At 44.1% G+C, this 27,477-nt stretch overlaps 1 protein-coding gene across 4 annotated transcripts in view; it reads left to right on the top strand.

Moving 5' to 3' along the window:
* wnk3 (WNK lysine deficient protein kinase 3) overlaps positions 1 to 27,477 on the top strand; it is an 80,958-nt gene that overhangs the window by 18,320 nt on the left and 35,161 nt on the right. For all 4 annotated transcript variants that reach the window (XM_071347306.1, XM_071347310.1, XM_071347309.1 and 1 more), the window contains exons 2-4: positions 507 to 1,768; positions 26,452 to 26,624; positions 26,763 to 26,983. In XM_071347306.1, coding sequence (XP_071203407.1) covers positions 1,016 to 1,768; positions 26,452 to 26,624; positions 26,763 to 26,983 — 1,147 coding nt within the window. In that variant the 5' untranslated portion in view covers positions 507 to 1,015. The remainder of the gene's footprint in view (positions 1 to 506; positions 1,769 to 26,451; positions 26,625 to 26,762; positions 26,984 to 27,477) is intronic.

The following is a 27,477-nucleotide window of genomic DNA, read 5'->3' on the forward strand; positions in this document are numbered from 1 at the left end:
CTTGAGGTGGAATAGACACTGGGGAAATGCCGGGGAATAACACCATGAATTGGTGTTAGCCTGGCAGTATTTAAAGTGTGCTATTAGGAATCGGTTACATTCAAAATGATGGAACCATTTCCTCCGAGGATTGTATGAACATTTCCCCATTTTTAATGAAGAACATTGGATTTGGTATGATTTTAGACACTGCGAGCAAGCATCCTTTGACAGTCAGTATTGACTGTGGAAATGAGTATAGAGTCCCAGTAAAAAAAATCCAATCAATGTTTGATTCTTCAGAATCCTCTCAGGCCTGCCCTCTCTGTGCCTCTGAAACTGTTCTGTTCCCCCAATGACCAGAACATCAAACTAAAACATTCTCAAACGTCAACGTCAAACTGTTGTTCTTCTTGGAATGCTTTAAATATGCACGAATATTACTTTTACAGTGGAAAGTTATTCGCATCTCACTATACTAGCCTGCTGAATATTAATGCGTTTTTATTTGTTTGTTTTCTTCACAGAATTTACCTGAGGAGATTCACCTTTTACACTTTGAAGGAGGGATTTATCCAGAAAAGGAGGAAAGGGACACCCGCTTCCCTCTCTCCCAGAGACTTGAAAGACTTTCCTTGGCCTGTGTGTGTTTGTGTGTATATAGGTTGGCTGAGGTGAAGCTTTATTGAGGTACCCTCAGAAGGTGCAGGGGAAAGGCTATGTACTTTAGGAGATGGAGAGAAGGAAAGTAAGGATCGAAAGTTATTGTCGGTCGGGTGGAGAAAAGAAGCACTGTACTGCTTATCTGTTACCTCTGTAAAGACTCTAAAGAAAGGAGAGAGGAGGAGAAGAGAGGAGGGAGTCTAATCTAGTGGCAGGGCCCAGTCTCGTAGTCACCAGCAACACTGGAAGAACAGCAGCCAGAGAACCTAGAAGGTGGGTAAGAAGAGGACCACAAAAAGAGAGGAGAGACTGGGACTGAAGGAGAACCAAAAGGTCGGAGGAGAGGACGGGGAGGAGGAGGCGGCGCATCCCCATGGCGACGGACCCTGGGGAACCCACAGGGACGGAGGACTCTTCGGAGAAACCTGTTGGCGCACGGGAGGAGGAGACGGACCAGGAGGGCAGCAGGAGGGAGAGGACGCACAGCACCCCCTCAGACTTCCCCTCCTCCCAGACCCAGGAGAGGAGAACCGCAGAGGGAGGGGAGACAGGAGGAGGCGGCGGAAGGGGTGGAGGGCCCGGAGAGACCAGGGACAGTAAGGAAGTGGAGCCCCTGGCGGTTAGACCCATGTCTCTCTCCACACCCTCGTCCCCAGCTGCGACTGCGGCGGCTTCAAGGTCAGGGGGTCACGGGCCGAGGCTGAGGAGAGAGAAGCGTTTCTTCAGGAAGAGTGTGGAGATCTGTGAGGAGGACGATGTGGTAGCAGATCCCCCAGTTGTCTCGCACTCCGCCCCCCACCTGGACTCAGTCATCACCCTCGGTGGCACCCAGGTCGCTACCGCCGCCTCTGCAGCCCTGGGACATGACACGGCCGACCACGACCCATCCAACCTCAGCTCCACCCAGGACCCCGGGGCCAAGGACCCCCCCTCTTCCGCCCCACCCCAGACGGGGAAGGAGAGAGACAGGGAGCAGGAGGAGGAGGCAGAGATGAAGGCCGTGGCCACCTCGCCGGGGGGGAGGTTTCTGAAGTTTGACATTGAGCTGGGGAGGGGTGCCTTCAAGACCGTTTACAAAGGCCTGGACACTGAGACCTGGGTGGAGGTGGCCTGGTGCGAACTACAGGTGAGAATACTGTGCATTACTCTATGCAGGTCATGGTACTGTATGTAGTAGCCTGGTGCGAACTACAGTACAGGTGAGAACAATTTACAAGCCATATTCTCTAGTTCTATCCATAGAATTACATATAGAACCATTATAATAATATATAGGATCTCTATAGTTGTATCATAGGTTCTTGATTGCAGAAAATGGCTGTTACAGGTGTTTTAAAAAGACAAAATGATCCAGCTTCCCAAGGGGGACATATCCCCCCACCTTGCCAAACATCCTGGGGACGATAATGGTAACAATATATTGTGTTGTTTTCACTGGGCTATTGGAAAAATATATAGTTATTCGTTTTGCATCGAGTTACACACTGACACAGAGTTGCTTGACTCACATAATGCAACAGTCATTTGAAGTCTTCCCTGGAGCTTCTCTTCTCTCTCCTCCCTGGGAAAATCTCAGCCTGTTGTCTGTTTGCTATTCAGACTGTGAGACTGACTCACTACAGCACATTGGAGACCTGTTCATCCCCAATGGCACCCTTTTCCCTACATAGTCCACTCCTTTTGACTAGGGCCCTATTTTTGAGCAGAGCTCTGTGTGCCCTGGTGAAATGGGGAATGGAGTGCAATTTCACTGCAGCACACTGGAGACATAGACAAAGATAGGGGTGAAGAGGGAAAGGAAATACAAGAGAGAAAGAATATTCACTTTTTGTTGCACTCAGGTTGGTTTGAATGACAGAAGCAATGGGAGAAAAAATGGGGCAACTGTACCCAGGAAACATATAAATAATGGTTAAGTAGAGTAGGTACACTCTACATCCCAAAATGGCACCCTATTCCCTACACAGTGCACTACTTTTGAACAGGGCCCTACACTGTAAAAATAAATCCTGTTGTCACGGTAATTTACTGACAGTAGGTGTGTGTGTGTGTGTGTACAGGTAGGGAAAGAGGAACAGTGGCCTTAATGAGAACAAACCTCACCAAGAGATTGAGATGAAGGATAAGGTGAACATAGAAAGAATGTGTAACAGTAGGCCTATGTAGTGAAAGAGGAACTGTAGCCTTGAGAATTACCATTGCCGTAGGGGACTCAGACTCTGTTAACTGTCGTTTAGTGGCACTGAAGGGGTGAAGGCGTGACAAGCTAAAAGTGGGATTATACTCTCACCTGAGCAAGGCTGAACCCTTTACACGGCGGAGCAGCTTGTGATTTAATGACGCTGTCAAGCAACAGGGAGCAACAACCAACGACGTCAAACGTCGTGGGCTCAACGGGCGGGAGACACAAGAAAATAAACTTGTCTCACTACTTACTGTTCTGAGACACAAAAGAGAAGCTGTGTGATTCGGCAGCTGACTTGTTTGGTGTCTTTGTGTGAAAAGGCTAGTAGGCTAGTTTACCCTGGTCAGAGAAGTGTTGGCTTTGGAGCTAATCTTTTGTAGCTAATGCTAAACAGCAGCCGTGTCCAATCTCTGTGTCTGCTTGCCAAATGTATCCCAGGGTGTATCCCAAATGGCTCCCTGTGTAGGGCACTACTTTTGACCAGGGTCCATAGGGGATAGGGTGTCATTTGGGATACACTGTCTTAGAGCCAGGGTGTAGGTGGGGTCAATTCCATTTCCATTTTCTTCATTGAAAAGCAATGAGGCAAATTGGCTGGAATTGGCATTTTTTGTTTACTTCCTGAATTGAAATGGAATTGACCCTAACCCTGTGTTAGAGCACTGCTTGTAGGCCTAACCACCTCAATTGTTCTCCTTTACTTTTTAGCTCTGTCCCCGTTTTAGAGCATCGCTTTTTAAAATCGTATTTTTTTTGCTTCATTCAGACAGTTTTGAAATTAACATGAAGATAGATGAGAAGGTTGGGCACAAGTAAGATCTCCCGTCTCCGTGGGCAAAATATACATGTTAGCTGGTTGTGTTACCATAAGGTGGTGGGCTGACGCCGAAGACAGTGAAGTGGATCGATCGATGTCGAGCGAGGAGCTGATTTAAAATTGACATTGAAATATTCTGCTGTAAAATATGTTGGCACCTTCAATTCACCTTCAGAAAAAGTATATTTCAACACTGTCTAGCTCAAGCAAATTTGCAAACTGCTGAACTTGGAACCAATCAGAACTTCCGTACATACCCCTCGTGATAAAGGCAGCCAATGGCCTGCTTCTAAGATGTAAACAGCCTCTGATCTGCTGTCTGTGTGTTAAGAGGAAATAACATTAGCTCCCAAAGACTGAAATAAGATAAATATCTGTTTTTGAGTGAACTTGAATTATGCAGCATGCAATACGAATGGTCTTGATCATATGAAGAGGTAACTTCGTTGACCATTTAGCCAATTTATTGAAAGCTAGCAAATGTTAGTTGACTAGCCTAGCCAGCTAATACTGTAAATGTCAATGTGCCTGCACAGGAAGCTAGTGTTTCATTAGCTGTGTCTCAGCGAATTCAATTTTGCAGGGGCACAACTTTCCCTGGGGATGGGGGGGACATGTCTCCTCCAGTATTATCATTGGAATGTGATACAAAACGTGCTTTAGGACCAAGCGGACACCTGGTTCTTTTATATAAAAAAATATTAGAATAATATTATGTCCCATCAAATTCTATAACCAATGTTGTGCCCCTGCAATTCTGAATCATGTTTTGGCATGATTGTCTCATTTCAAGTAACTAGCTGCAGGCTTAAAGAAATGTTAAATTATATTATTTGCATAGAAACACAAATCAAAGCATGTAGTTAGAAAGATTTTTGTGTGTCATGTATGCTAGAATGGAGGTTTAAAAACGACAGCTGAATATGCATATTAGCTAATACATATGGCATAGCCTACACACGACATGGTATGTGGACTAGAGGTTGACTGATTATGATTTTTCAACGCCAATACCGATTTATTGGAGGACCAAAAAAAGACGATACCGATTAATCGGCCGATTTTTATATACAGTGGGGCAAAAAAGTATTTAGTCAGCCACCAATTGTGCAAGTTCTCCCACTTAAAAAGATGAGAGAGGCCTGTAATTTTCATCATAGGTACACTTCAACTATGACAGACAAAATTAGATTTTTTTTCTCCAGAAAATCACATTGTAGGATTTTTAATGAATTTATTTGCAAATTATGGTGGAAAATAAGTATTTGGTCAATAACAAAAGTTTATCTCAATACTTTGTTATATATCCTTTGTTGGCAATGACAGAGGTCAAACGTTTTCTGTAAGTCTTCACAAGGTTTTCACACACTGTTGCTGGTATTTTGGCCCATTCCTCCATGCAGATCTCCTCTAGAGCAGTGATGTTTTGGGGCTGTTGCTGGGCAACACGGACTTTCAACTCCCTCCAAAGATTTTCTATGGGGTTGAGATCTGGAGACTGGCTAGGCCACTCCAGGACCTTGAAATGCTTCTTACGAAGCCACTCCTTCGTTGCCCGGGCGGTGTGTTTGGGATCATTGTCATGCTGAAAGACCCAGCCACGTTTCATCTTCAATGCCCTTGCTGATGGTAGGCTTTGTTACTTTGGTCCCAGCTCTCTGCAGGTCATTCACTAGGTCCCCCCGTGTGGTTCTGGGATTTTTGCTCACCGTTCTTGTGATCATTTTGACCCCACAGGGTGAGATTTTGCGTGGAGCCCCAGATCGAGGGAGATTATCAGTGGTCTTGTATGTCTTCCATTTCCTAATAATTGCTCCCACAGTTGATTTCTTCAAACCAAGCTGCTTACCTATTGCAGATTCAGTCTTCCCAGCCTGGTGCAGGTCTACAATTTTGTTTCTGGTGTCCTTTGACAGCTCTTTGGTCTTGGCCATAGTGGAGTTTGGAGTGTGACTGTTTGAGGTTGTGGACAGGTGTCTTTTATACTGATAACAAGTTCAAACAGGTGCCATTAATACAGGTAACGAGTGGAGGACAGAGGAGCCTCTTAAAGAAGAAGTTACAGGTCTGTGAGAGCCAGAAATCTTGCTTGTTTGTAGGTGACCAAATACTTATTTTCCACCATAATTTGCAAATAAATTCATAAAAAATCCTACAATGTGATTTTCTGGATTTTTTTTCTCATTTTGTCTGTCATAGTTGAAGTGTACCTATGATGAATATTACAGGCCTCTCATCTTTTTAAGTGGGAGAACTTGCACAATTGGTGGCTGACTAAATACTTTTTTGCTCCACTGTATGTTTGTAATAATGACAATTACAACAATACTGAATGAACAATGAACCCTTTTATTTTAACTTATTATAATGCATAAAATCTATTTGGTCTTAAATAAATAATGAAACATGTTCAATATGGTTTAAATAATGCAAAAACACAGTGTTGGAGAAGAAAGTAAAAGTGCGATATGCGCCATGTAAAAAAAAAGCTAACGTTTAACTTCCTTGCTCAGAACATGAGAACATATGGAAGCTGGTCGTTCAATATTCCCAGTTCCTAAATATTACCAGTTAAGAAGTTGTAGTTATAGGAATTATGACGTGTCGACTATTTCTCTCTCTACCATTTGTATTTCATATAACTTTGACTATTGGATGTTGTTATAGGCACTTAAGTATTGCCAGCATAATATTGGGAGTTGATAGGCTTGAAGTCATAAACAGAGCTGTGCTTCAAGCATTGCTAAGAGCTGCTCGCAAATGCAGTAAAGTGCTGTTTGAATGAATGCTTACGAGCCTGCTGCTGCCTACCACAGCTCAGTCAGACTGCTCTATCAAATATCAAATCATAGACTTAATTATAATAAACGCACAGAAATATGAGCCTTTGGTCATTAATATGGTCAAATCCGGAAACTATAATTTAGAAAACAAAACGTTTGTTCTTTCAATGAAATACGGAACCATTCCGTATTTTATCGAATGGGCGGCAACCCTAAGTCTAAATATTGCTGTTACATTACACAACCTTCAATGTTATGTCATAATTATGTAAAATTCTGGCAAATTAATTACGGTCATTCTTAGGAAGAAACGCAGTTCGCAACGAGCCAGGTGGCCCAAACTGTTGCATATACCATGACTCTGCTTGCACTGAACGCAAGAGAAGTGACACAATTTCCCTAGTTAATATTGCCTGCTAACATGCATTTATTTTAACTAAATATGCAGGTTTAAAAAATATATACTTCTGTGTATTGATTTAAAAAAAATGCATTGATGTTTATGGTTAGGTACATTTGTGCAACGAATTTGCTTTTTTTCGCCAATGCGCTTATGTAAAAACATCCCCCGTTTGGCAAAGTTGAAGTAGGCTGTGATTCGATGATAAATTAACAGGCACTGCATTGATTATATGCAACGCAGGACAAGCTAGTTAACCTAGTAATATCATCAACCATGTGTAGTTAACTAGTGATTATGTAAAGATGTATTTTTTATTTTTTTTACAAGATAAGTTTAATGCTAGCAACTTACCTTGGCTCCTTTTGACGCTGCACTCGTGGCTGCCACGCTGTTTTCTCGTGGATTGCAATGTAATCGGTCATAATCGAAGTCCAAAAAGGCAGATTACCGATTGTTATGAAATCGGCCCTAACCTCTGTGGACACCCCTTCAAATTAGTGGATTTGGCAGGTGTATAAAGTCATGCACACAGCCATGCAGTCGCCATAGACAAACATTGGAAGTAGAATGGCCCGTACCAAAGAGCTCAGCAACTTTCAACGTGTCACCATCATAGGATGCCATCTTTCCAACAAGTCAGTTTGTCAAATTTCTGCCCTGCTTGAGCTGCCCCAGTCAACTTTAAGTGCTGTTATTGTGAAGTGGAAACGTCTAGGAGCAACAACGGCTCAGCCGCGAAGTGGTAGGCCACACAAGCTCACAGAACGGGACTGCCGAGTGCTGAAGCGCGTAGCCGGTAAAAACCGTCTGTCCTCAGTTGCAACACTCACTACCGAGTTCCAAACGGCCTCTGAAAGCAACGTCAGCACAAGAACTGTTCGTCGGGAGCTTCATGAAATGGGTTTCCATTGCCGAGCATCTGCACACAAGCCTAAGATCATCATGCGCAATGCCAAGTGTTGGCTGGAGTGTTGTGAAGCTTGCTGCAATTGGACTCTGGAGAAGTGGAAACGCATTCAATGGAGTTTGGGGAAGGCCCTTTCCTGTTTCAGCATGACAATGTCCCTGTGCACAAAGCAAGGTCCATACAGAAATGGTTTGTTGAGATCGGTGTGGAAGAACTTGACTGGCCTGCACAGACCCCTGACCTCAACCCCATCGGACACCTTTGGGATGAATTGGAACGCAGTACGTCCCCGCAGCAAGTCCTCTGGTCGTGTTTATTGTACCACCAGAGAAGGAACTAGTATTGTACGTATTCTGCTTTGTCCCTTATCTCAAGTAATGAAAGCAGTGTTTTTTTTAATCCCACTGTAGGCCTATTCCAATTTATGAAAACTGTTGAGAGAGGGAGGGAGAGAGAGGGAGAGCAGGATGGAAGGAGAGCATGGGTGGGAGGGAGGGATGGAGAAGGGTATGGAAGGAGAAAGCATTGGAGATAGAGGGATAATAAGAGGTAGAATGACGGAGTTAGAGACTGATGAGCCAAAAAGAGGATTAACATGGCATCACTCCCAGAGAGTGGCCGTGTGGCTAATACTAACCTAACACACGCACAAACACACATCCTTGTCTGGTCACACACACACAGATGGATCCACTGGCACAGATAATACAGTCACTATATCTCATGGCCTGCATTTCCTCCCTGCTGCTCCCTAGTCCTGTTAACTCTGTTACGTAAAGGACAGGTGTTGATGATGAAGATAATTGTGAGGTAGTTGACACAATAACATGTATACACAGCAGCAAACACACACACATTATGCATGTTGTACGTGAGACACACTCTAAGTGAGTACCTGTCCTCACACCCACACAGAGAATCACTCCAGAAACAGGGATTAGCTCTGCTAATGCACCTTGAAAGAGAGAATGGGTGAGGGAAGTTCACAGTGCGGACACTGTCTCAGTCACAGCGTCTCTTCTTTCCTCTCCCTCATTTCACTCCTCCTTCCTCTCCCTTCACCTCACAAATTCCCTGCTAAAAGGGCAACTCTATATATCCCCCAGGCTAACATTTCAGCTTTCAGCTCTAATTTACCACATTCATTAGCTAAGAACGTTCATCGGTGTGTCTGTGTGCGTGCAAATGTGTGTGTGTGTGTATGCCACTCCCCCCCCCCCCCCCCCTCTTTGTCTCTCTCGTTGTCTGTCAGAGTGAGTATACAGAGTGATCCAGGGAGTTAATTACAGTGGGTGCCTGTCAGGCGGGAACAAAAATCCTGCACCGACAGCACAACTAACTGGTCTGGGGTGGTCTGGGCTGGGGCAGCAACCCACACAAACCCACCCCAACCCTCTCCAGTCCTGTCAGCCCACTGAGCCCAGACCGGCCTAACCCAATCCAGCTCAGCCCAAATCCACCCGGTGTGTGTTTTGGGAATGTATTTGTGTCAGAGAGTGTCTGTGTGCAGTTGGTTGGTATCTGTGCGTGTGTGTGTGTGTGTGTGTGTGCGTTGCATGCGTGTTTGGAATGAGCCAGCCAGCCAGGGGAGGGATGGCTGGATGGAGCTAGTCTAGCCTACAGAGTCTAGTGTAGCAGAAGTAACCTGTCCAGGAATGACCGGTTCCGACCAGTCAGTGGATGGAACCGCATTGAGGTCCGCTTTACAGCAGTGAAAGGTTGCTTAGGGCCACTTTACCGCAGTAAAAGGTTGCTATGTGACAATTGTTAGGGATGTCGGAGTGATTTAAAGTGTCTTCTTAGAACAGCAGGCAGCCTTGACCCCTGGGGATTCTCCTTAGTATTTATGTCCTGTCCAGACACAGAGGGACTAATGCTCACACACACACGCGCACAAACATACTGACTAATGAACGCATGCACACACACACACACTTTCACAGGGTTAATGCTTATATATCAAAAGCACCTCAAACACAGTTGTTTCCTTCTAGAGGAGGGGTCAAACAACCATTTGGAACCTGAGTGAAGCGAGATTTGGTTCTGGGTGCTTTAATCTTCGTTAGATACAAATTAATACAGTTTTTTTTCGTGTGTGTGTATATGTGTGTTTGTTTACTCAGCTCAGAACCTGTGAAGGGAAGAGGAGACCCTCTATTATTGGATTACTGCCAAAGATCAAATGTCAAACAACCACACAACGATAATCTCGTAGCACAGAAAAGTTTAGGAAAGGCAGATCTTAAAGGGCCCTTATAGTCCAGTGGGGAGAAACAAGGTCTGGAGACCTTGTGGTATCAGGGTTTGGCCAGGGTAGGCCATCATTGTAAATAAGAATTTGTTCTTAACTGACTTGCCTAATTAAATAAAGATAAAATAAATAAATGTGTTCTTTATAATCCAGTGGGGAGAAACAGTATGGAGACCCAGTTAGTTACATGTGGTATCATGCGTTTTCAGTCAGCTCAGCCCCTCGATTGGATTATACTGGATTACGCTGTAGGAGTCAAAGGTCATAATCATGATAATCCCATAGCACTACCATTTCATTGTGTCGACTGGTTCAGATACCATTGGTAGTTTACACTAAAGAGACATACAGTCAATTTTGTTCATCTTTGACAAAAAAACATGAATTGTTGTTGTTAGTGGTGCAGTAGTTGAGTAGGTTGATAGTGTTTCAGTATTACAAGAAGAAGAGGCCAGTTGTGCGGGAGTGGCTGGCTCTTTGTCTTCAACTTTACATCTCAGTCTGAAGCCTGATGTAAAACCGTCCAACGTTTACACACCAGTAGAGTTCAGATTTATGTTGATAGGAAATGAACCAGCAAAAGTACAAGCCATACTATTGATTCATGACTAAAATAGTACAAATGGAATTGATTAGACCAGCCTGCAATTATTTATTAGTCCAGATTAGAATCGATCTGTCCAGATTAGAATTGATCTGACCAGATTGACCAGACGTTTTCAACTAGGCTAGTGATAGTCAAACTGTGGCCCAGGGGCCATATCTGGTGCACCATGACCCGATGGACATTTGGCCCCTTTCATCGAACTGTGAGCTCACAGCAAAGCATGATGTTATACGAATCATTGATTGTTATGACGTATGGTTGGTTGGACTGGGAATTGCCAGGGACCTCACAATTTGATATTATTGCGATACTTAGGTACCAATACAATATGTATTGCGATTCTCAAGATTCTATGTATAGCAATTTGATTGAGAAGATTTTTTTTATCAGTCATGGGAATAAAAGTGCAGAAAACATGTTGATTCATGACTCAAAGAAAATGGAGAACAAGCTATAGGATTAAAAATACTGGCGTTTTGGCTCCGGTACAGCTAGCTAATGCTACCAAGAGCGTGCGTTATAAGGAGCAGGTGTGAGTGCAAGAAAACATATATATATATACAGTGCCAGTCAAAAGTTTGGACACACCTACTCCTTCAAAGGTTTGTCTTTATTTTTACTATTTTCTACATTGTAGAATAATAGTGAAGACATCAAAACTATGAAATAACACGTGGAATCATGTAGTAACCAAAAAGGTGTTTAAACAAATCAACATATATTATATTTGAGATTCTTCAAAGTAGCCACCCTCACACCTGCGCTTATTGTTTTCTTTCTGGCAGTGATTATGCTGAGAGCAGCTATTTCAAAGATGGAGTCTACTTGCAATAACTGGGATCTGTGGTTATTTTTGTTAAATGTAAACGTCACCAACATAGATCTTCATCATCATAAATGACAGTCTTCTCCCTGGCCTGTACAGAACACTCTTTGTAAACTAGCGTTCCTTGGACAGCCATAGACGGACTGTAGAAAACATTAAGAACCACACTCTCTTTCCATGACAGACTGACCCAGGTTAATCCAGCTGAAAGCGAAGATCCATTATTGGTTTCACTTGTTAAAGCCACTTCAATCAGTGTAGATGAAGGGGAGGAGACGGATTTTTAAGCCTTGAGACAATTGAGACATGGATTGTCTGTGTGTCATTCAGAGGGTGAATGGGCAAGACAAAATATTTAAGTGCCTTTGAACGGTGTATGAAGGTAGGTGCCAGGCACATTGCTGGGGTTTTCACACTCATCAGCTTCCCGTGTGCATCAAGAATGGTTCACCACCCAGGGGACATCCAGCCAACTTGACACAACTGTGGGAAGCATTGGAGTCAACATAGGCCAGCATCCCTGTGGAACGCTTTCGACATCTTGTGGAGTCCATGCCAAGACAAATTGAGGCTGTTCTGAGGGCAAAATACATGTCTCCAAGCATAGAAGTTACAGCACATATAAGGATCATTATGGTAAAGAACTTTCTCTCAGCTAACACCAGAGCAATATCTAAATGTCTATATTTGGCCTAACACCCTTCGTGAATCACCATTGCTTAGCCTATAGACTCAACATCAACTTGATATGCATCCAACGTCCTCTCGTAATATCTTCTGGTGCTGGTTAATTGGAAACGAAACCCCAGGGTGTGATTTTAGATGTTAATTAAGTATTGATCATAGAGGCACCCTGAACTCTTCAGACGGGAATCACCTCTCCTTGTCATTAATCCTTAAGTCTATTGACTCACCCAATATAAGTAACATAATAATCAATATAAGTAACATAATAATAAAATCCTCATCAAAATTCATCAGTTTAAGCTAGAGATACTTTTTTGTATGTATAGAGTATGTGGACACCCCTTCAAATTAGTGGATTTGGCTATTTCAAATTTCTGCCTTGTTAGAGCTGGCCCGATCAACTGTAAGTGCCATTATTGTGAAATGGAAACATCTAGGAGCAACAGCGGCTCAGCCGCGAAGTGGTAGGCCACACAAGCTCACAGAACGGGCCTACCTTGTGCTGAAGTGCGTAGCCCGTAAAAATCGTCTGTCCTCGGTTGCAACACTCACTACCGAGTTCCAAACTGCCGCTGGAAGCAACGTCAGCACAATAACTGTTTGTCTGGAGCTTCATGAAATGGGTTTCCATTGCCGAGCAGCCGCACCACGCTTCACCATCTGGCAGTCCAACGGACTAATCTTGGTTTGCCAAATGCCAGGAGAACACTACCTACCCCGATTCATAGAGCGAACTGTAAAGTTTGGTGGAGGAGGAATAATGTTCTGTGGATGTTTTTCATGCTTCGGGCTAGGCCTCTTAGTTCCAGTGAAGGGAAATCTTAACGCTACAGCATACAATGACATTCTAGACGATTCTGTGCTTCCAACTTTGTGGCAACAGTTTGGGGAAGGCCCTTTCCTGTTTCAGCATGACAATGCCTCCGTGCACAAAGCAAGGTCCATACAGAAATGGTCTGTCGAGATCGGTGTGGAAGAACTTGACTGGCCTGCACAGAGCCCGGACCTCAACCCCATCAGACACCTTTGGGATGAATTGAAACGCCGACTGCGAGCCAGGCCTTATCACCCAACATCAGTGCCCGACCTCACTAATGCTCTTGTGGCTGAATGGAAGCAAGTCTCCACAGGAATGTTCCAACACCTAGTGGAAAGCCTTCCGGGAAGAGGCTGTTATAGCAGCATATTAATGCCCATGATTTTGGAATGAGATGTTCGACGAGCAGGTGTACTGTCACACTACATAACGAAATGTATGTGATCTGTTTGTTTTTTTTGCTTGGGCAATTCAGCGCATCCGCCTATGTTGGCCTTCCGCATCTGCGGTGGAAGGTGACCAAGCTACAGTGGTGTTTTTTAAAATAGTACACGCAAAACACCAGTCTCAAAGTCAACAGTGAAGAGGCGACTCCGGGATGCTGGCCTTCTAGGCAGAGTTCCTCTGTCCAGTGTCTGTTCTTTTGCCCGTCTTAATCTTTTCTTTTTATTGGCCAGTCTGAGATATGTATTTTTCTTGCAACTCTGCCTAGAAGTCCAGCATCCCGGAGTCGCCTCTTCACTGTTGAGTTACTATTTAATGAAGCTGCCAGTTGAGGACTTGTGAGACCTTTGTTTCTCAAACTAGACACTCTAATGTACTTGTCCTCTTGCTCAGTTGTGCACCGGGGCCTCCCACTCCTCATTCTATTCTGGTTAGAGACCGTTTGTGCTGTTCTGTGAAGGGAGTAGTACACAGCGTTATACGAGATCTTCCGTTTCTTGTCAATTGCTCACATGGAATAACCTTAATTTCTCAGAACAAGAATAGACTGACGAGTTTCAGAAGAAAGTTATTTTCTGGCCATTTTGAGCCTGTAATCGAACCCACAAATGCTGATGCTCCAGATATTCAACTAGACTAAAGAAGTCCAGTTGTATTGCTTCTTTAATCAGAACAACAGTTTTCAGCTGTGCTAACATAATTGCAAAGGGGTTTTCCTTTTAAAATGATCAACTTGGATTAGCTAACACAACATGCCATTGGAACACAGGAGTGATGGTTGCTGATAATGGGCCTCTGTGCGCCTATGTAGATATTCCATACAAAATTAACAATGTCTGCACTGTATTTCTGATCAAATTTATGTTATTTTAATGGACAAAAAATGTGCTTTTCTTTCAAAAACAAGGACATTTCTAAGTGATTCCAAACTTTTGAACGGTGGTGTATATGGTGTGTATAGATATTTTCATTGACAACATTCCAAGATTTGAAAGATACACATTACCAGACAACTCCTTTTTTCTGTATGTACAATTTAGGTCAGCTATGCTGGCATATGGAGTCCCTTGGGAAACCTAACCATCCAATTTTGGGGATTTATAAATAAATTATCTGGGCTCCCGAAAGGACTGATCTCTATTATATAGAAACAACTTTTGTAAAGCTCATATTCCGAGCTAGCTATTAAAAAAGTATTGTCTACAGATCTAATTGAATCTTTAAAGGGTTGTTCACCCTTTAACTGGAACAGAATATGGAAAAATGTTACCTTGGCGTACCGTAATCTGAACCATCAATTTATACATTTTAAGTTTGTTCAGACTGTATTTAACACCAAGGAAATGTTTGACGATGAAATTGTCCCCTAAATAAGGTAGGCGCATTCCTTCATATGATGTGGGAGTGGGAAACATGGTTTCCTGGTGGAGAGGGAAGATGTGGGCTGAGGTGGATGGGGACTGAGGGAGAATGGCTTGGGGTTATCTTTGTATGCATTTCTTTGATTGATTTTGTACCTCTAACCCCCCCCTGTTTTCCCCCCCAAAACTAGACAAAAAGTAGGTCACAATCTCCTCAATCTCCTGCATAGACCTGAGGTGTTACAGTTTTTAAGCCCATCAATATGAGTTATATGGGAAATATAATTTTCTGTCAGGCAAGCAGGGATACCTGGGGCGGCAGGTAGCCTAGTGGTTAGAGCATTGGGCCGGTAACCGAAAGTTTGCTAGATCGAATCCCCGAGATGTCAAGGTAAACATCTGTCGTTCTGCTCCTGAACAAGGCAGTAAACCCACTGTTCCTAGGCCGTCATTGTAAATAATAATTTGTTCTTAACTGACTTGCCTAGTTAAATAAAGGTAAAATAAAAAATAAAAATTGTAAGAAGGGGAGGCACCATATGTGAATGTGGCCCCTCACTGGTAACATAGCCGATTTGTTTCCACTTTACCGACTAGGCAATGCTGTATGTTAGCTAAATGTTTTGCCGTCTGTATATTACGTGGGTGATTTTTGTTTTACTGTCTGACTGCTGTGCTTGACTTTGGCAGGAGCTCACCGAAGCTGAGTACCTGCACATCAAATGTCCTACTGCTTGAGCATCTGTTCCTCTTATAAAATAATAGCTCAAAAGCATTGTGGCGCTCCTGCACCTAAATATAAACCGTACCGGCACACAAAATGAGTACCGGAACCTATTTCAGTCCAAGTCAAGCACTGTTTGACTGACTGTGACTCGTAGCCTCGTTGGCTGACCTTCTGCTTAACAGGTGTCTGGGCAAAAACAGTCTCCTGGTTTGGTTGGGGTCACGTCTTAATCTGTTTACAAGCCTTTGGCTTGTGACTGTGGCCTGTGAGTAACAGGCCAGGAACTGGGACTGGAGAGGCAGTGCCACAGCATATTACCAAAACACATTATCAAACAGGCTGTCTTAATGTATTTTTTTACCTTTTATTTAACTAGATAATTCAGTTAAGAACAAATACTTATTTACAATGACAGCCTACCCCGGCCAAACCCTCCCCTAACCCAGACGACGCTGGGCCAATTGTGAGCCGCGCTATGGGACTCTCGATCACGGTCGGTTGTGATACAGCCCGGGACCTAACCCGGGTCTGTGGTGATGCTTCTAGCACTGCAATGCAGTGCCTTAGACCGCTGCGCCACTCAGGATGCCAAAGTGTTACAGGCTTGTCAAAGGAGACACCAGAAAAACAGACTACTAAACACTTTACCAATACGTATAACATTACCAAACACATTATCAAACAGAACATATTTTGTTTACATACACATTTTATACATTTAGCCGCACTGCTTCTTGACACAATGCCCACTTAACCCGGAAGCCAGCCGCACCAATGTGCCGGAAGGAAACATCCTACACCTGGCGACCGTGTCAGCGTGCACTGCACCCGGCCCACCACAGGAGTCGCTAGTGCGCGATGGGACAAGGACATCCCTGCCGGCCAAAACCACAAGACATGTCCGCCGCCTCATGGGTCTCCCGGTCGCAGCTGGCTGCGACAGAGCCTGGACTCAAACCCAGAATCTCTAGTGGCACAGCTAGCACTGCGATCCAGTGCCTTACAGGCTGACTACACCGCTCGCGTCGCGTGCGTGAACGTTGCAAAATAAATTCAGAAAACTATGTTATTCAATAAGTACCTACACTGCTCGCGCGCACCAACGAGCGTCTGCGTTGCCAAGGGCTACGAAAGACGAACGAGGTCAGTGGCGGTAATTGACCTAATTTATGAAAGTTGCCAATCGCAATATAAAGTCAAGAGAAGAAAAAGCCTGGAAAGAAGAGAGATTACTAGAAACGATTCGGTTGACCGTTTGACCGTGGATTAATTGGCGGAGTAGAGGACCTTGTACATTTCAGGTAAAATAACAACTCTATGTTTATATCCCAGGACAAATTAGCTAGCAACAGCAAGCTAGCTAAATAGGACAGATTAAAATTAGCTAGCAAGTGCAAGCTAACTAGCTAAATTGACATAAATGTTTAATGATTTTCGACCTGTCCCGAAATTAATATAATTGGTTCAGAGTTTGTTTTGATATTTTGTGTCGTGTCGTGATCGCGTTTGGTGTGGGGGGACAAAATAAATGTATGCACAATGGCGCACGCGCCACGGTTTGGGTTCCGTGTTAGACCACTGCGCCACTCGGGAGGCCCTGCATACAAAGTTACAGGCTTGTCACATTACCAAAACAACACATCGCCAAACAGCACATTACCCATACACATTACTTTACACAAACACATTATCAAACACCTTAGTTAACACATTACCGAATACTTTTTATTGGATTTAATGGTCAACAATAGCCATGTCAGACATTCAATCTTATTGACAAGTTTTATTGTTCACTGCAACTCAGGGACTCAATGCTACAATACACATTACCAAACACATTGCCACACTGAGAATACAGATCATTATTAGTACACGTACAAACGTTGTGTAATGTATTTATCTCTTGTTTTCCTCTGACAGCTACAGCCAGGGGGTGTTTTGGTTTAGGAGCTCAAAATAGCTGTGTTACAACAACCAGCTAAGTGGTGCAACTACATTCATAGTCTACCTCCCAAATGGCACCCTGTTACCTATATAGTCCACTACTTCTGACCAGGGCCTATGGGGAATAGGGTGCCAATGGGTTGAAGTCATTGATCAACTGCACAAGTACTGGACTATTTTCTTTCTTTCTGCTTGCATTTTGTATTTATATTTTGATGTGCTTATTTTCTGTAATTTATGTAATTCAGGGCTCATCTGTGAAAGAGATCTTGGTCTCAATATGACTGCCTGATTAAATAAATAAAATATTGATGACCCCACTGACAGTAGATAATAGTCTATTTTGTTATGTAGAAGCAGTAGGTGTTGTATAGATTATTACATGGATGCGTTCCAAAATGGCACCCTATTCCCTAAATAGTACACAACTTTTGACCAGAGCCCTATGGGCACTGTGAGCACCCTAATGAGCACTATATAGGGAATAGGGTGCCGTTTGAGACCCACACCATATGTATCACACCACTTAGTAACAAGGATATTCACTCAGAGGGACTGCAGAGAGACACCCACAGCCCGCTGTATACAATAGGCCTCTTTCATAGCTTCTCAGTTCCCTCGCTCTTTCTCTCCATTTTCTTCCTCTGTTTCTCTCTCTTTGTTACTCTGTTGCTCCCTCCTTCATTTGTCTCGTGGTCAACTTGATCTTACAAGTCTGTCTATTTTCCTCCACATTTTTTAATTATGTCCTGTTTGTTTCTGTTTTTCTACTCTTATTTTACCAGGTAAATTGACTGAGAACACGTTCTCATTTACAGCAACGACCTGGGGAATAGTTACAGGGTAGAGGAGGAGGGGGATGAACGAGCCAATTGGATGCTGGGGATGATTATGAGGTAGAAAATGATGGTATGAGGGCCAGAGTGGAAATTTAGCCAGGACACCGGGGTTAACACCCCTATTCTTATGATAAGTGCTATGGGATCCTTAGTGACCACAGAGAGTCAGGACACCCTTTTAACGTCCCATCCGAAAGACGGAACCCTACACTGAGCAATGTCTCAAACGTGTGTTTGTCCTTCACCTACTTCATCACATCGTATACTCCCAGTTTGTTTGCTTTGCTGGGGAAAGAAAGTGTGTAAATATTTTCATAGCCTAGTAGTTTTAGTAAACCACATAGTATCGATTTTTCTCATGTGTATCTAGTAGCTGGCCCGCGTACTGTGAAATGTGATTCTGGGTTCTGAGAATACATACACTACCTTTCAAAAGTTTGGGGTCACTTAGAAATATCCTTCTTTTTGAAAGAAAAGCAAAAAAGTGTCCATTTTAAAATAACATCAAATTGATCAGAAATACAGTGTAGACATTGTTAATGTTGTGAATGACTATTGTAGCTGGAAACGGCTGATTTTTTTTGGGGGGGGGGGGAATATCTACATAGGCTTACAGGGGCCCCTTATCAGCAACCATCACTCCTGTGTTCCAATGGCACGTTGTGTTAGCTAATCCAAGTTGGTCATTTTAAAAGGCTAATTGATCATTAGAAAACCCCTTTGCAATTATGTTAGCACAGCTGAAAACTGTTGTTCTGATTTAAAGAAGCAATAAAACTGGACTTCTTTAGACTAGTTGAGTATCTGGAGCATCAGCATTTCTGGGTTCGATTACAGGCTCAAAATGGGAAAAAATAAAGTACTTTCTTCTGAAACTCGTCAGTCTATTCTTGTTCTGAGAAATAAAGGCTATTCCATGCGGGCAATTGCGAAGAAACTGCAGATCTCGTACAACGCTGTGTACTACTCCCTTCACAGAACAGCACAAATTCTCTAACCAGAATAGAAAGAGGAGTGGGAGGTACCGGTGCACAACTGAGCAAGAGGACAAGTACATTTGTGTCTAGTTTGAGAAACAGACACCTCACAAGTCTTCAACTGGCAGCTTCATTAAATAGTACCTGCAAAACACCAGTCTCAACGTCAACAGTGAAGAGGTGATTCTGGGATGCTGGCCTTCTAGGCAGAGTTGCAAAGAAAAAGCCATATCTCAGACTGGCCAATAAAAAGAAAATATTAAAATGGGCAAAAGAACACAGACACTGGACAGAAGAACTCTGCCTAGAAGGCCAGCATCCCGGAGTCGCCTCTTCACTGTTGACGTTGAGACTGGTGTTTTGCGGGTACTAAACTCAGCAAAAAAAGAAACGTCCCTTTTTCAGGACCCTGTCTTTCAAAGATAATTCGTAAAAATACAAATTAATTCACAGATCTTCATTGTAAAGGGTTTAAACCCTGTTTCCCATGCTTTTTCAATGAACCATAACCAATTAATGAACATGCACCTGTGGAATGGTCGTTAAGACACTAACAGCTTACAGACGGGAGGCAGTTAAGGTCATAGTTATGAAAACTTAGGACACTAAAGAGGCTCTGAAAATGACCAAAAGAAAGATGCCCAAGGTCCCTGCTCATCTGCGTGAACGTGCCTTAGGCATGCTGCAAGGAGGCTTGAGGACTGCAGATGTGGCCAGGGCAATATATTGCAATGTCCGTACTGTGAGACGCCTAAGACAGCGCTCCAGGGAGACAGGACGGACAGATGATCGTCCTTGCAGTGGCAGACCACGTGTAACAACATCTGCACATGTTCGGATGTACCGATCCTCAAACCTGCGGGACAGGTACAGAACAACAACTGCCCGAGTTACACCAGGAATGCACAATCCCTCCATCAGTGCTCAGACTGTCCGCAAAAGGCTGAGAGAGGCTGGACTGAGGGCTTGTAGGTCTGTTGTAAGGCAGGTCCTCACCAGACATCACCGGCAACAACGTCACCCATGGGAACAAACCCAAGTCTGATGGCCTTGAGATAGAAGCTGTTTTTCAGTCTCTCGGTCCCTGCTTTGATGCACCTGTACTGACCTCGCCTTCTGGATGATAGCGGGGTGAACAGGCAGTGGCTCGGGTGGTTGTTGTCCTTGATGATCTTTATGGCCTTCCTGTGACATCGGGTGGTGTAGGTGTCCTGGAGGGCAGTTGTCCTGGAGGGCAGACCTCACTACCCTCTGGAGAGCCTTACGGTTGTGGACGGAGCAGTTGCCGTACCAGGCGGTGATACAGCCCGACAGGATGCTCTCGATTGTGCATCTGTAGAAGTGCACATCTGTAGGGGTGTGCTCCCTCTGCTGTTTCCTGAAGTCCACAATCATCTCCTTTGTTTTGTTGACATTGAGTGTGAGGTTATTTTCCTGACACCACACTCCGAGGGCCCTCACCTCCTCCCTGTAGGCCGTCTCGTCGTTGTTGGTAATCAAGCCTACCACTGTAGTGTCGTCCGCAAACTTGATGATTGAGTTGGAGGTGAGTATGACCACGCAGTCGTGGGTGAACAGGGAGTACAGGAGAGGGCTCAGAACGCACCCTTGTGGGGCCCCAGTGTTGAGGATCAGCGGGGTGGAGATGTTGTTACCTACCCTCACCACCTGGGGCGGCCTGTCAGGAAGTCAAGTACCCAGTTGCACAGGGCGGGGTCGAGACCCAGGGTCTCGAGCTTGGAGGGTACTATGGTGTTGAATGCTGAGCTGTAGTCGATGAACAGCATTCTCACATAGGTATTCCTCTTGTCCAGATGGGTTAGGGCAGTGTGGTTGCGATTGTGTCATCTGTGGACCTATTGGGGCGGTAAGCAAATTGGAGTGGGTCTAGGGTGTCAGGTAGGGTGGAGGTGATATGGTCCTTGACTAGTCTCTCAAAGCACTTCATGATGACGGAAGTGAGTGCTACAGGGCGGTAGTCTTTTAGCTCAGTTACCTTAGCTTTCTTGGGAACAGGAACAATGGTGGCCCTCTTGAAGCATGTGGGAACAGCAGACTGGGATAAGGATTGATTGAATATGTCCGTAAACACACCAGCCAGCTGGTCTGCGCATGCTCTGAGGACGCGGCTGGGGATGCCGTCTGGGCCTGCAGCCTTGCGGGGGTTGACACGTTTAAATGTTTTACTCACGTCGGCTGCAGTGAAGGAGAGTCCGCAGGTTTTGGTAGCGGGCCGTGTCAGTTGCACTGTATTGTCCTCAAAGCGAGCAAAGAAGTTATTTAGTCTGTCTGGGAGCAAGACATCCTGGTCCGCGACGGGGCTGGTTTTCTTTTTGTAATCCGTGATTGACTGTAGACCCTTTTGGGTCATGTTTGTATTCGGTCATGTTTCCGGTCACCTTGCCCTTGTTAAAAGCAGTGGTACGCGCTTTCAGTTTCGCGCGAATGCTGCCATCAATCCACAGTTTCTGGTTCGGGAATGTTTTAATAGTTGTTGTGGGTACAACATCGTTGATGCACTTTCTAATGAACTCGCTCACCGAATCAGCGTATTCATCAATGTTGTTGTTGGACGCAATGCAGAACATATCCCAATCCACGTGATCGAAGCAGTCTTGAAGCGTGCAATCAGATTGGTCGGACCAGCGTTGAACAGACCTGAGCGCTGGAGCTTCTTGTTTTAGTTTCTGTCTGTAGGCTGGAAGCAACAAATGGAACTTGTGGAACTTGTTCAGTTTTTGTCTCAGTTTTTGAATCTTATGTTCATACAAATATTTACAATTTTTTTTTTTTTTTTTACCCCCTTTCTCCCCAATTTCGTGGCATCCAATTGTTAGTAGTTACTGTCTTGTCTCATCGCTACAACTCCCGCACGGACTCGGGAGAGGCGAAGGTCGAGAGCGTCCTCCGAAACACAACCCAACCAAGCCGCACTGCTTCTTAACACAGCGCGCATCCAACCCGGAAGCCAGCCGCACCAATGTGTCGGAGGAAACACCGTACACCTTGCGACCTGGTTAGCATGCACTGCGCCTGGTCCGCCACAGGAGTCGCTAGTGCGCGATGAGACAAGGATATCCCTGCTGGCCAAATCCTCCCTAACCCGGGCGATGCTAGGCCAATTGTGCGCCGCCCCATGGGCCTCCCGGTCGCGGGCGGCTGTGACAGAGCCTGGGCTCGAACCCAGAGTCTCTGGTTGCCTTAGACCACTGCGCCACCCGGGAGGCCCTTACACATGTTAAGTTTGCTGAAAATAAACGCAGTTGACAGTGAGAGGACATTTATTTTTTTGCTGAGTTTATTTAATGAAGCTGCCAGTTGAGGACTTGTTAGGCGTCTGTTTCTCAAACTAGACACTTTAATGTACTTGTCCTCATGCTTAGTTGTGCACCGGGGCCTCCCACTCCTCTTTCTGTTCTGGTTAGAGACAGTTTGTGCTGTTCTGTGACGGGAGTAGTACACAGCGTTGTATGAGATCTTCAGTTTCTTGGCAATTTCTCGCATGGAATAGCCTTCATTTCTCAGAACAGGAATAGACTGACGAGTTTCAGAAGAAAGTACTTTGTTTTTTTCCATTTTGAGCCTGTAATCGAACCCAGAAATGCTGATGCTCCAGATACTCAACTAGTCTAAAGAAGTCCAGTTTTATTGCTTCTTTAATCAGAACAACAGTTTTCAGCTGTGCTAACATGATTGCAAAGGGGTTTTCTAATGATCAATTAGCCTTTTAAAATTATCAACTTTGATTAGCTAACACAACGTGCCATTGGAACACAGGAGTGATGGTTGCTGATAATGGGCCTATGTGCGCCTATGTAGATATTCCATTACAAATGAGCTGTTTCCAGCAAAAATAGTCATTTACAACATTAACAATGTCTACACTGTATTTCTGATCAATTTGATGTTATTTTAAGGTGACAAAAATGTGCTTTTCTTTCAAAAAGGACATTTCTAAGTGATCCCAAACTTTTGAACGGTAGTGTATATATCAATGAGATTTCCTTTCCATTGTCAGCATTAATAAATAGTATTGTATGTTGGTATGTTAAGCAGTCTTCATAATTAATGTTTTATTTATGCAGCCCCTATGCATCTATTCCCCTGCCTTTCATATTATAGAGAGCAGATGTGTGTGTTTCTTCTTTGTGCGTGTGTGCATGTATGTTTGTCTTTTGCCACATTGACATGACTGAACTGATTATGATGATAATTGACCCCAGTGACCTTTGCTTACCCCAGATCATCTGACCGGACACTGGAAACCACACAATAGATACACAGGGGAGAGCTGCCGGATGCGCAGAGAATATGGAGTTAGACAGCCAGACAGACGGCCAGACAATAGACACACAGACGACAAGCGGTGACACAGACTGATGCTCTGATTATGCACACTGACAGATGACTGTGAGACTAGTCTGTAATCAACAGAAACCAACGCACAAAATCAGACACTGTTAGGGAGTTAGCTACACAGATGTAGAGACACCGTTGTTAAACAGTTCAATGCAGGGACACAGACTAACCGAAAGGCATAGGCCTACTGCACAGACAGCCACTGAGACCCAGACTGACACATCAAGCCATTCAGACAGTGAAACAGCAGGGAGTCGAGGCAAAGGGGCAGTCCCAAGTCCAGGATATTATTTTTAGCTCTGACAATAAAGCAGCAATCTTGCTGTTGACGCTCAGTTCAAGCTAGCGAATACAGGAGAGAGAGAGGGATGACAGTGCCAAGAGGGAGGAGGAGAGAGGTGGCCTTCACTTCCAGAAAAGGACATTGAGTTGGAAGAAATGGATCTTCGACTACACGATGCAGAGACAAAGCGAGAGGGAGAGACTAGGGGAGGGATTTAATGAGGGAAACTGCATTACATGGAAATCAGAAGTAAATCTGATTTAGAATTAAATGTTTGCAGTAGTAGCCCCTCTCCCTTCAGAGAGTAATTCATGAACACAGAGCCTAGAGGTAAATGGAAAGCAACATATTATGAATGCTATTTTAGGGATGTGTGTTGTGTTATTGCTATGGCCAGAATCCCACTGACCATTTAACCATTTAAATCTGTTCGTTTTCATGTACTTGACAGGAGCTAGTGAGGAGAGGATAGTTGTTTTCATGTACTTGACAGGAGCTAGTGAGGAGATGATAGTTGTTTTCATGTACTTGACAGGAGCTAGTGAGGAGATGATAGTTGTTTTCATGTACTTGACAGGAGCTAGTGAGGAGAGGATAGTTGTTTTCATGTACTTGACAGGAGCTAGTGAGGAGATGATAGTTGTTTTCATGTACTTGACAGGAGCTAGTGAGGAGATGATAGTTGTTTTCATGTACTTGACAGGAGCTAGTGAGGAGATGATAGTTGTTTTCATGCACATCTTTGTTTTGTAGTTTCTTTGTTTGTTTTGCGATATGGCCTTGCCTTGTCACCACTTGTTGCAATTGTCACGTCTGTTGTTTCCCGCCTCATGTCATGACCTTTGGTTGTTGTCCTATTCAGACTATAGCGTGATGTTGAATGATGCGTAAGAGACCACAAGTGGCAAGGTCAACAGAGGTCAAAACGACCACTAAAAAAAACACAATGCTTGCTTTGTTCTTTTAACGATGACAATTGTTAGGACAGCTGCCATTTGGAAAATGACTAAGCTATAAATGTATAGTCACTCAGCGGTTCATAGTGGTATATTATTTGCTTATTTGCCTTTTTATAATGGTGGTTTGAGCTCTGAATGCTGATTGGCTGAAAGTATACCACAGGTTTTACTCTTCTAATTACGTTGGTAACCAGTTTATAATAGCAATACGGCACCTCGGTGGTTTGTGGTATATGGCCAATATACCACAGATAAAGGCTGTATCCAGACACTCCGCGTTGCGTCGTGCATAAGAACAGCCCTTAGCCTTTGTATATTGGCCATATACCACACCCCCTCAGGCCTTTATTGCTTACTGTAAGTAACCAACAGAGGGCCCAGTCAGTAGCCTGGTTTGTGTATATATGTGTGTGTGCACGCATGTGTGTGCGCCAGCATACATGTGCGTGTGCATGCGTGAGTGTTATTCCCAGTGGGATACTCTGCCAGAGCCAGGGATTTCTGCAGCATCCGACATACTAGGCCCAATGGCAGCGTGGCAGATGCCGCAGAAGTGTCTTATAGGCTGAGGTGGGTGTTGTCTCCACTCATGCAGATGAAACTATATCGTGCTTGCTCCATCTAGTGGTGATAGGTGTTTAATTACATTAAATATGGTTTTGCTTGGTAGTAAGGAGGGCTGACTGATCTGTTATATTGCTCCACTATTTGTTTCTTTTTTAAGGGGGTGGATCAGCTTTAATATTGCAAATAGATTGTGGATTCTATCAATGTACTTGTTTGCATCATTTCCAATCCCCCATATATATTTATTTTATAAATATATATTATTTTAAATAATACATACTATATACATTTTATGGACATGGTATATTTTACATTTTAGTCCCATCCTTCAGCTCCCCTTAACCCCTCCCATCTATCTCCAAAGACCGTCCAGTTTTGATTTCTATTTTTCAACTGTGCTGTGAGGCTCCAGTATTGGCTCTGTTGTTGACAGTACTGTTTCCTGATTGGTATAGTGTTCCAGTATTGGCTCTGTTGTTGACAGTACTGTTTCCTGATTGGTATAGTGTTCCAGTATTGGCTCTGTTGTTGATAGTACTGTTTCCTGATTGGTATAGTGTTCCAGAATTGGCTCTGTTGTTGACAGTACTGTTTCCTGATTGGTATTGTGTTCCAGAATTGGCTCTGTTGTTGACAGTACTGTTTCCTGATTGGTATAGTGTTCCAGTATTGGCTCTGTTGTTGACAAATAACTGTTTCCTGAAAGCATGCTCCCCACAATAAGTCTCAGGTTTAGCATATGCATTGTCTCCTGAATTTTTTGGGTCATAAGATACAAGTTTAGTGTGAAAGTATGAACCTATGCCTCTTGAATACAGACATAAGCACTCTAAATCCTTTGTTTTTTGTTGTTGTTGTACAACAGTAGGAGAATAGCACTGAACGCTGTTTAGGCTGTGGGTATGTTCTCACTGATGAAGACCTTTTGGGTTGCCCAATAAAACTAACTGCTTGAGCATTCAACAGTGCAGTATTGGCTCTGGCTCGATCTTTGCAACTTATTCTCACAACCGAACGCTCTCTCTGATGTCTAACCTGCCTTCTGTGTATTCCTGTGTGTCTACAGGACCGTAAGCTGACCAAGGCGGAGCAGCAGCGTTTTAAGGAGGAGGCAGAGATGCTGAAGGGCCTCCAGCACCCTAACATTGTCCGTTTCTATGACTCCTGGGAGTCAGTGCTGCGAGGGAAGAAGTGCATCGTCCTGGTCACCGAACTCATGACCTCGGGAACCCTCAAAACGTGGGTAGAAGACACCCACACACAGACACACACACCCCTGCTCAGCTCGCAAATAGTGTTACACCGAAGAGATTGTTCCATAGAAACCATGCCACAATGCTTTATGGTTATAACCGTGCTCTCCTGTCCTGTCTGCAGGTACCTGAAGCGCTTCAAGGTGATGAAGCCCAAGGTCCTGAGGAGCTGGTGTCGTCAGATCCTGAAGGGCCTTCACTTCCTCCACACCCGGACCCCTCCCATCATCCACAGGGACCTCAAGTGTGACAACATCTTCATCACCGGCCCTACCGGCTCCGTCAAGATCGGAGACCTGGGATTAGCCACTCTCATGAGGACCTCCTTCGCCAAAAGTGTCATAGGTAACTAGCGGCCATCAGTTTCCGGAGCCATCGATCAGTTGTTTTCTTATGTCATGTTGTGGGAATGGTATTTGAATGGGTCATATAGGTATGTCAGAGCTCTTGTAAGACTTGAGCTAATGGACCTCTGTTTTGTGGGAATGGCTTTTACAATCTGTGGTCACTCTGCTACAATGTGAATATCTTATGAGCTGACCCAACTCTCCAAGAAAGTATCATCAGCTGAGTAGTCTCTGCGGTGGTTCTTGCTCAAAGGTCGAGCTATGTTGCACTAAATGCCACTGGATGTATATGTTAAGAGCTGATCTGTGGTCTGTGTTTACAGTAAGTGTGAACCCTATAGATTCCTGAGTAACATTCTTCATAAAATAATTTATACTCCTGGGCGTCTGATGATGGTCCTTTACAGACAGAGGAGGTTAGAGGTCAAAATTATATTCAATAAACACAGGTTGCACCGTTTGAGCATCACTGTCCAAGCATGACTATGATGG

Source organism: Salvelinus alpinus, chromosome 17 (assembly GCF_045679555.1).
Source record: "Salvelinus alpinus chromosome 17, SLU_Salpinus.1, whole genome shotgun sequence".
NCBI lineage: Eukaryota > Metazoa > Chordata > Actinopteri > Salmoniformes > Salmonidae > Salvelinus > Salvelinus alpinus.